At 44.0% G+C, this 10,937-nt stretch overlaps 1 protein-coding gene across 4 annotated transcripts in view; it reads right to left on the minus strand.

The window, feature by feature from the left end:
- Positions 1-2,497, minus strand: part of XDH (xanthine dehydrogenase) — a 59,905-nt gene extending 57,408 nt beyond the window's left edge. Inside the window, exon 1 of one of the 4 annotated variants that reach the window (XM_049095338.1) lies at positions 2,325-2,497. In XM_049095338.1, coding sequence (XP_048951295.1) covers positions 2,325-2,366 — 42 coding nt within the window. In that variant the 5' untranslated portion in view covers positions 2,367-2,497. Of the gene's footprint in view, positions 1-1,089; positions 1,208-2,324 lie in introns of those variants that run through there. The other 3 variants (XM_025454250.3, XM_049095337.1, XM_049095336.1) reach the window with 3 other exon arrangements.
- Between the last annotated feature and the right edge of the window lie 8,440 nt (positions 2,498-10,937).

Below are 10,937 nucleotides of genomic sequence, written 5' to 3' on the forward strand. Positions count from 1 at the left end.
TTCTGTGAGGATCACCCCTGGACGCCTTTAGCTGCACCCTGCACACCAAGTCTGCCAGACTCTTCCAGGTGCTGCGATCTCCACTAAACAGAAAGCGACTGCTGAGAAACTCTAGACTGCTGCCCACCCAAATGACTGTCACTACAATAATACCAAAATCCTGGGCAGCTCTTTCTTTCCCTCCAACTTTGACTCTAAAACAGAAAACATGGAAACGATGATCATCAAGGCCCATCACCACCACAGAAGGCGCCTGAGGTATTTGATCGGTGGCATCTTATACCCTCTCCAGGACCCCAGTTGGTGGAGACAGAGTCCTAGAGTGCCTGAAATTGGAAGAATAATAGGCTTACATTGCAGAATGAGTCACCCACTCCAACAGCTTCTTTGGTAACTTATCCACACAATATCCAGTAACAAAAGATCTACATCTAGTAAGATATTAGAAATAGAAATGGAAACAAACTTACTCACAGCTGCCTTGATCTGGGAATTCCTGCTTGGTCTTGTTTGCAAAGCACAGCTTTTACTTTATCACTCCTTGACTGCCTCTCCACCTTTCTAGTAGTTTCTCAAGAGGCCACAGGTTTATAAATTACAAACATGAGTATGCATCACAGAAATTGACAATAGTAAAAGTTTCCAGAGATAGTAGGGTCTGATATGACGATACCATCTAAAAATTTTAAATTGCTTTCCCTAAAGTGGAACTAAAATTCAGGGAGAAACAGCTTTGCCAAGCCAGATTTACCTTGAAACATTCCCATTCAGGTCCAGTGCATCACAGCATGCCATCCCTAAGAAGAGCAGAACTTTGTCCTGTCACACACGAATTGATGGCATGATAAATAATAGAATCTTAGAGTAAAATGTGGCCTTCGAAGTCATTGCATCCAGCTTCTCACTCAATGTAAAAATTGCTTAAAAAAATTCCACAGAAGATGCTTTGTATGAGTAACACTTCTAGAAAGTCAACTCAACTGTTTCTTGAATCCCTCCAATGTAATCACTGGATGCACAACAAAGTTGTTGGCAAAGTTGGATGCAAAAGTCTCACGACCGTCAGTCAACAGAGAAACTTTGCCTTACCTCTTGGTTTGCTACCAGATGCCAATCCTGAAAAGACGTTGGCATGGAGAAACACACCAAATCTGGAAGAACATGGCTGACCTTATCCTCAGTGCCTCCCAGTGGCACCACTCACACTGAATCCAATGATCTTCAGAGCACTGATGTGCCATGGCTCATGGAATTCCCTTTGCCAGTCACCCAGACACATCCTGACAATTTAAGCCCTGGATGCCCCATGAAACACATTTTAGCCCTTGAAAATTACCTCAAACATTGCCCAATTTCTCAACTCAAAAGTGCCAATAGAGCAAAACAAAACTACCCTTCTTTGGGGGTCCTTTATCATATTCATCGCTCACACTGTTCACATGGCCATTTATAAGGTGCAACTATGGCTATCCTTTTACTGTCCCTCTCATTCCCTACTGGAGAACTGGAGCAGGCAGGAGCACCCCAGCAACGGTGTATGGACGGGGCTGGGGACGATGCAATGTGTTTGCACGTTCCCTCCCTGAACCTGCTGTGAAATTTGCAAAGATTCACACCCTTGCAGTGCCCACAGGACTGGTACCCAAGTCTGAAGTCCCTCTCTGCTCCACCCACCACCCCGCCCCCATTTCCCCTCATACTGATAAAGTTCATCCAAGTAGGCAGTTTTTATCACAGTAAGAAACTTGAAATATTTATATGCAGTACCAAGTGCAGGGAGGGGGAGGAACATGTCCCTTATGGAAAAAATAAATGTGGCTTGCCACAACATGCCAGTAAATGTCCTCACACAAGTTAGCTGTCACATTTACCATGAAGTACCAAAATCAAAGGCTATGTCCATCTTATATTTTCTTGCTGCTAAGAAAACAAGTTCCTGTTCCTTCTCTCAGGAAAGAGGGTGATGAAAGCCTGGATTAAACACACAGAAATAGAGGTGTGGGGGGTGACTTCCGATCTCACGGAGGGACCTATGCCCCATCTCAGCTTTGAGCTAGTGTCTCTGCTGCTGAAGATGGTGTGGACTCGAACCCCTCTGCTAGCCTGCCTCCCCACGCTCCTCTGCCCCCTTTGCGTCTTGACTGTGTTCCAGCTCTAAGCAGGTTTTCTTTCCTCAGTGTTACCCAAAAGGCACCCACACTTTGAAGGGAGAGAGAGAGAGGAGAGGGGAAGGAGTGAGAGAGGATCTGAAAGAGAGAGAATAGAAGGACACACCTCTCTCCCGGGGAGCAGAGAAGCCGGACCAAAGCCCAGCTCTTTCTCACCTTTTTGCCATTCACGAAGAAAACCAATTCGTCAGCTGTCATTGTTGCCGGTCAGGTCCCTGAATCCAGGTGTCTCACTCCCCAAGAGGCACTAACACGTATTGCTGCTCAGCAACTTGAAAAATACACTTCCCAATGAAGTGAAACTTGGCCGGCCAATGGAAAGAGAGCAGCCTAGAGCTTCAGGGCACAGAGAGTTCTTGGCAAAAGCCACCAGTTTACATAATCAAGGAAAATGCAAACAATCATACATAGGAAGGCACACTCCCAACATCTGTCACAAAGAACACAGACGAAAGGCCCAGACAGATACCAGCCAGGGGATGACCTGTGTGGTCTTCAGCACCACCCTCAGGGAACCTGCTTCGTCGCCCCCCTGCCCAAGGCAGAGAAGGAAGAAGGGCTGTGGGCAGAGCCACAGCAAGAGAAATGATTCACACCTTTGCCCTCTCCACTTGTCATTTTGCCATTCAGGTTTACAGCAACCCACCCCTTACACAGATGCCTCATTCACACACAGCTGGGACGAATACAGAGGTCCCCAGCCCTGGAGCCCAGTGACCCAGAACCAAAACCTGGCCATTTGACCTCAGCATTGTTGTTTTCAGGACGCAGTGGGTTTCATCCTGTAAATGGGCGTATGAATGGCCCCAAGAGCAGAAGCTGGACAGACAAACGAATTTCATAGTGTTTTGTAAGTTTGCCAAGAACCAAAATCTTTATTACTATTGCAAATGTATTATTGATGACACAACAAAAATTATCCTGTTAACAAAACAATTTTTGATATTTTTCTTTTGCTTGTTTCTCTCAGGAAAAGGCCCTTGATAAGTTATCAGAGTAACTCATGAGAATATTTCTAATTGTCAAATAAATTAAAACACCCACCCAAACCTTACGGACCCAGGCCAAGTCAACCCGGAGCTGCAAACCTTCCCCCTTCCAGTATCCTTTCCTTCCTGGTATAAACACACATGCACACTGCCCACCTGGGCAGCGCTGTGAGCTTTGTGTGCCCAGCTGTGCCTCCCCACTTGCACATACATGCACACACACACACACACACACACATTCCCCCTTGTCCTCTTTAGTCTTAGAACAACCCATGCGGCTACTCAGCCAGCCTCTCTGCAGTGGGTCACTTCCCCCAGGCCCCTCACAGTCTACTTGGTGAAAGAAGGAGTCTTAGGCACATGTACTTGGATAGCACCAGCTTAGCGAAACCACAGACTGCCCGGACATTGTCAACACCATGCCCCCCTCCCTCCATACACTTTATTTAAGCAGGAGATGAGATCTCACTTGTAGGATCACCAAGCGTCCCTGTCTGGTCCCAACTCTCCTGGTTGAAGCACGGAAATTGTGACAAATCTCTCAGTCTAGGGCAATAGGGGATGGTTGGTCACCATAAAACAATGGTTCTTAACTGGGGGATTGGGTAGAGTAGATATTCCCATGTCTATAGGTTTCATGGTCATGACTAAGAGCTGCTACTGGCATCTAGTAGATAAGAGGCCAGGGATGCTACTAAACCCCCCACAAAGAACAGGACAGCGCCCCACAACAAAGAATCATCTGGTCTTAAAATGTCAATAGAGCCAAGATTGAGAAACCCCGCTCTAAAAGGAAGAGGGAAGAAGGAGGCAGAGAGAGGAAGGGAGGGGTTGGATCTGGGCAATGTTTCGTAATAGGTCAGTACTCACTCCTCTGTGGTAGAGAGGCTTTTCCTCTATCCACTGATCCACCCAGTTTTGCAAACCCTCTACTGCCACACCCCCTCCCTACCCTCAACTAGACTCTGGCCAAAGTCCCAGGAAACACTCGATGTCCAGGAAAGAGCTTGGGACGTGGGGGGTTAGATAGTCTGGCTTAAATCATAGCTCTGGTACTACTGTGAGACCTTTGACAAAAATCACTCTCTTGGCTTCAATCTTATCTATGAAATGAAGTTGAATGCCTACTTTGTAAGAGTCCTATCTGGTAAGAATGAAAGGAGACATAGTTTAGGCAGCTGAACTTCAGCCTCTTTCTCTTATCTGGAGGTGAAATTCCTCTCTGTTATTGTGAAGCATTAAAAAAAAAGTGAAATATTTAATAAGGGCTTATATATTGTTCAGATTTTATATCTGTGATAACTGTAGTAACCAGTTTATTTCTATAATATTGAGATTTGCCTAAACATTGACTTTGTATGATTACTCATTATTTGACAAAATATTGGTGAACTTTTCCTTCTCTGTACTTTTTCAAAATGTTACAAATTAGAAGAAAACAGTCTAAAATAAGCATTTTCCCCCAAGCTAAAGACCTCCTGTAGATGCTTTCAATATTGAGATGAATTCACAAATTTGGGTTGAGTTAATGGGATTTCGTGGTTTGGAGATAGGGCAAGTCTAACCTACATTATATTAACTTACCCTGTTTGTCCTAAGCAATGCCTTGGTTTATAATAGGCACTGTATTGGTGTGTGAGGCCTTAAATCCGAAGAAAAGCCAAATAGGCCCGGAGGACTCCTGGACAGAAGCTTCTTCCCTCCTGGAACAATGCTTGCAGAAAATTCCTGGGATAACACTCACAGGAAATTCCTGGAACACTTGCAGGAAATTGCTAGAACTAAGAATGAAAAGATAGCAGAGAACAGAGTCTTTATTTCTGGAACAGTGAACTCCCTTGGGGTCAAGCACTCCCTGGAGGAAAAACAATTCAGGAGAACTTTTGGAATGTTCTCCAGAGGCCTGGTCAGGGCCCGGTGACAGCTGTCGAGCCTTTCCTGCTTTGGAGCTGATGTTTTGGTGAGCAGCACACATCCTGGCAGCTTCTGGTGCGTCCTGGCAGTTCCTGACAGATGCTGCAGAAGACTCCTGCCAGCTCTGAACCGGCTTTGGCTGCAGTGCTCTTGGGGGCTCCTTCCCTTGCTTTACATCTGAATTTGCATTTTTACCTGTACCCCACAGCATTTTCTGTTCATTTTCTTCACTCACAAAAAAGTTTCACTTAAAAAGGAAAAAAATCACTTTTCTTTCAGAATATTCCATGACTCATTTTTTGGTGTTTTTTGTTTTTTGTTTTCTGCTAAGTTTGTTATTGTTTTGTTTGTTTGTTTGTTTTTTTCCTAGGCTTAGTTTCTCTCCTACAAAGGTCCATGCTGGATAAAAGATTTTGCAGTGTTCTCAGAGCATCACTGCGTGGCACCTCTCTTCCCTTGTTCTCCCAGACATCTAGATTATTAACCAGCCCTAATCATAGTTCTTGACACCTGAGTAGCATAATATGATTTCATTTGATCTTTTAACAGTCCTGCAAGATGGGCAGGGAAGTAATTATTATCTTCCCTTTCTAGACAAAGAAAATGGGGGTCAAAGAGGTTGACTTGCCAACAGTGTCACAGCCTCCTACCCACTCCCTAGCAGAGAAATCATCTCTTTGATGATTCTTCACTAACTGTGGAGCATAAACCCAGGATTGTCAGCATAGCATTCATGGCCCTTCTCAGTCCAGCTAAAATCCAGTCTTTCTTTCATGCCTGGATGGTGAGCCCTGGACCAAGAGCAGAACTGTGTTTACTGCTTTATCCCTGGTGCCTAGCATAGTGCCAGGTCTGCAAGAAGGATTAATAAATGCTTACTGGATTGAGCCCACAGTGCAAGGAAAGAGTTGAATTTTCAGAAATCTCTAAGCTCCTTTTTCTTGACTCATCAGATTTTTTTCCCTATAGTTAACATGATATTACATTGGTTTCAGGTGTACAATATAGTGATTCAACAACTCCAAATATTACACTGTGCTTTCACAAGTGTTGCTACCATCTGTCACTGTGTAACACTATTACAATATCTTCAGCTGTGTTCCCTGTGCTGTGCCTTCCATCCCTGTTGTGCCCAAGATTGCGAATCCGAGAAACCACCAAGGAGCCGACACCGATGCAAACACACGAGGGTTTATTTACAAACTCGAGCTTGGGTCCAAGAATACCCGACACAGCGGAGCAGGGACTTGGGCCCCGAGGTGGGTTTCAGCTTAGTTTTATGGGCTGGTCTAGGGGACCTCCAGAAGGGGTGGAGCAATTTCTCAAGTTCTGTTTACATTCTGGTATGGGGCTTTCAAGGGCATTGAGCTCTGCTCTCATTCTGATATGGAACTTTCTGCCATGGGCATTGAGCTCTGTTCTCATTCTAATATGGGGCTTCCTGCCACTGGCTTGGGCTCTGTTCTCATTCTAATATGGGGCTTTCTAGGGCGTTAAGCTGTAAGCTGTTTTTTCCCTGTAACTGAAGGAATGTAAATTTCAGCTCTTATTCACAGGGGCCTGGGATGGCTGTGCTTGTGCTAACGCTGAACTTAAAGTGGAATGGCCTTAATTTCCTCGTCATCCACAATCCCCCCCTAACTTACTCATTCCATACTAGAAGCCTGTATCTCCCACTCCCCTTCACTCATCTGCTGTCCCCCTATCACCCTCCCCTCTGGCAACCATCAGTGCTCTGTATCTGTAGATCTGATTCTTGCTTATTAGTTTGTTTTGTCGTTTGTTTGTTTTTTAGATTCCACATGTAAGTGAAATCATATATTTGTACTTCCCAATCTTATTTCACTTAGCATAATAGCTCCTGACTTTTTTTTTTTTTAAGATTTTATTTATAAGAGAGAGTGAGCAAGCATGAAAGCATGAGTGGGAAAGAAGGGCAGACAGAGAGGGAGTAGTAGGCTTCCCGATGAGCAGGGAGCCCAATGAGGGTCTCGATCCCAGGACCCTCATATCAAAAACAGAACTTTTCCCCATCATTCCATGTATTATTAGCAACATTTAATTCCTTCATCAGCTCCTTTCCAACTAACCTTCTTTCATTGATATTAGGTAACCAGCATGAGGAACCAGGTTCCTCAGCAACAAGTAATCCTTTATTACTATGGAAGAAATCAACACTTGATATTCTATACACATCTAGGAAGTAGATCCTTCTAGAATTAAGAAGCTGATATTATTGAAAAAGAGACAAAGAATCAAAACTAAAAGCATCTGAATTTCAGCCTGAGTCAGTTACTACACGCATACAAGAGCTCAAGGAATAGAAAGAGCCCAGGAGCAGTTTAAACCCACTTTATCTGTCTGCATCTATTATGCTTTTGACAATGTCTTTTGTACTCAATAAACTCCATAACCCTGGAGACCTTTGTGATGATGACAATGTGTGCCCCTCAGAACACAAAGTAAGTTCTCTCTTTCTAATTCAAGGTGCTCCAGCACAATTCAGGAAAGAGAGTCCTTACTTCTGGCTCATGCAAAGGGTCAACTCACATTTACTCTGTAGACAGTAGGCCTAACAAGTAGTCACTGAGGAAGATTATTTTCACAATTTGTTTGCACCCTCTATGCCTCTCACCTGACTTTTTTTCATATTATCATCTGAAATACTATCTAACGTAGTCACTTAACATGTTTATTACTGCACCCATTCTCTCCGTACCCAACAGAATGTAAGTATGGCACACATGTCTACCATTTCACAAAATATTCATATCCTCCTTCTCTAATGAAGAGTTTCTGCTGGGAGGTCACTGCCCAGCCAAGAGCACCATTTCCTATCCTCTTAGAGGTGAGGAAGCCCTGTGACTGAGTTCTGATAATATAATGTAGTGAATGTGATGTTCACAATATCCAGGCTCCCATTCTCTCTGTCCCACTGTCTGATCATTAATGTCAATGCCCAGGGTGACCTTGGAAGCCACACACTGAAGATGGCACAGCCTCCCGTCAGCCCAAGTACTTAAAAAAACACAATGATCTGAGTGCTCCCTTCTCCCACCCTCATAGCTGTTGGGAAGGAAGATTTTTTCCCTCTGTCCTTCAAAGTGCTTCTAGATGGTCCAAGAATTAAATTGACAAGAGACAGATAAATAGGAGAAAAAGACAAACAAAAAAAAATCCCAATGTCACTTGGCCTCCGGGTACGTACAGGGAGGGTACATTTCACGAGGATGAATTATTTTCTGCTTTCTGGAGACAAAGGATGGGATCAAGGGTGCAGTCAGGTTCTTCTTGAACTGGTTGTTTCTTAAATAACTTCAATTTAAAATAATCAGTATGCCGAAGTGGTTCATTTTAGGGCAGACTGCCCTTGGCCACCACATTTTCTATGTGACCTTACAGGAACAAGAAATAAATCTGTATTGTGCTTACCCACTGCGATTTCTGGGTTCGTCTGTTACAGCACCCATTATTACATGCTCTAATACAGTAAGTTCCCCAAGGGCGAGATGTCTATCTGGTTTTTTTGTTTGTTTGTTTGTTTTAGATTTTATTTATTTATTCATGAGAATATACAGAGAGGAGAGAGAGGCAGAGACACAGGCAGAGAGAGAAGCAGGCTCCACGCAGGGAACCCGATGTGGGACTCAATCCTGGGTCTCCAGGATCATGCTCTGGGCTGAAGGCAGCGCTAAACCACTGAGCCACCCAGGCTGCCCGTCTATCTGTTTTTTTCAGTGCAAAATATTACATGGACATGATAGATACAGTATTTACTAAAAAAAAAAAAAATACTTGTTGAATAATGAATGAAGAACAAACGCATAAATGTCAGCAATGCCAGAACCTAGTTTTAATTAAAGGCAAGAAAGCATGGCTTAAATGTCTGATTTGGTCCGCTTGCAAAGCTGCATGTGCAAATGATGCCACCAAGAACTATGGGTTCCTGAATAGAACTGTCATCCCCGAGTCCTGTTTAAGTGGACTTAAGTGTCCTCATCCTCAGAACCTGTTTTAAAGATGAGCTTCAGAGCAACTTCTACACTGAGCAATAGTCACATATCCATTCATTTGTCACTTTTAAAAGGACTCTGCCATCTACTAGGCACTGTACTGAGCATTGATACTAACTACAGGGCCAGAGAGGCCTAAAAGGTACTTCATTGTATCTTCTAGAGAATCCAGGATTCCTGAGCCAGGGTTGCAATCCCAGAACTCACCCTCCCTCCTAAATATCAGCACTCCCCAGAGCAGAGATGCAGAATTCGGACTTATATATTGATATTTTCAAAGTTGTTATCATTGAAAACTTGAGAGCTTCCTTCAGCCCTCCCAGGGCCCTCACAGTTGTCTCTGGGAAGTCATCTCAGGGTGCAGGCTCTACGGGGGAGATCACCTGCTGTTCCCATTCTAAATTTGTTCTTGAACCAGAATGCTCTGCAGGAACATAGTGTTGCTAATCCTGTTATTTGCTTTTTTCTTTTAAAAAGGAAGGAATTCCTTCTCTTCTGGGGGAAAAATAAAAGATCCCATTAAACCGCTGTTAATACCCTGAAGCATACAACCCCAAAATGAAACATAGTCTCCAGAGTATTCAGGGCCAGAAGGCAAGCTAGCCACCTCAGACTTGTTCTCTAGAAGTTCAGGTTCCTGATGCTCAGGGAGAGGATGTGGAAACCCGAATGGCCTTCCACATAGAGGCATCCATCCCTCACTTTGGTCCGGTCCCTGCCTGGACAAGGCTGTCCGCTGCTGATGGCACCTACCTTTCTTGCATCGTAATTCTGGAAGTGGCCTACCCTTCTCTCCAGAGCCATGAAGACCAGTTGATCTGAGGTTTAATATTTGAGATCTTAGCCATCCACGAGTAATGCCCAAGTTTCAAGACCTAACATTTGCCATTTTTCTGAAGCCATGGGTTCAGATCTCATGAGCTCACAGCACCCCCGAGCGCTTCTCACTTAGTGATCTCAGGGGCTGCTTATACTGTTAGCTTTGCTTTTGTGTATTTTACAGCAATGGGGAAAATTAAAACATCACATCTCCTTACTGATTTAACAACTCAAAGATCATTTAGGAGAATATATGGCTCTTGCTATAAATGCTGCCATCGGAGGCCTCCAGTTCTGAGGCTATTCCACTGGCCAAGGCTAAATCATTTCCACAGTGAGAGACATTTTGAAGGGGGCAAAAGATTTATGAGGACGCAAATATGTGTCAGATCCTGGGCTATCATTCTATATGGATCTCATTTACTTTCTACAATACCCCCATGGCATAGATATAATTTCTTGTTTTCTATATGAGGAAGCTTTCTGGGCTCAGAGGGGTTAAGTAACTCACATGTCTGGTAAGGGGGAACCAGGATTTGAACCAAGTTCCTCTGAGTCTACAATCTTCTGATGGCAATAGAGAGCAGAGCCTAGGCTTTCCTAGCTTGACACCTCCCCCAAAATGATTCTTTTACCCTTTACAGGGTTTGGAGGTGGGGGAGAAACTGTTTCCTTAATAAAGTACTCACTTCACACTGAGGAAGAACCAGCAGTGAGCAATAATCTTAAAAGAATTAGGTCAGCAGAGGATAAAGCAGCAGGAGTCCGGCATCCCTGGGGCTGAGGGGCGTGGCCTTTCTACTGAAAAAACACAGAGAGATGCTTTAGAGCTGTTTTTGCTCTTACAGTCCATATAAAGTGCTCCAAGGACCAAGAACAGCCAGTAAACAGAAATCAGGCATCTGACTACAACAGCACTGGGACATTCTGGATTCCCAAATAAAATGTAGTCGGCAACAAAGTATAGGGAGAGAGAAGAACAAGAGTGTGGTAAGTGAATCTGATCTCAGCTGTCATCCATCTAACACTTTGAC

The sequence above is a fragment of the Canis lupus genome, chromosome 17, assembly GCF_003254725.2.
Source record: "Canis lupus dingo isolate Sandy chromosome 17, ASM325472v2, whole genome shotgun sequence".
Classification (NCBI taxonomy): domain Eukaryota; kingdom Metazoa; phylum Chordata; class Mammalia; order Carnivora; family Canidae; genus Canis; species Canis lupus.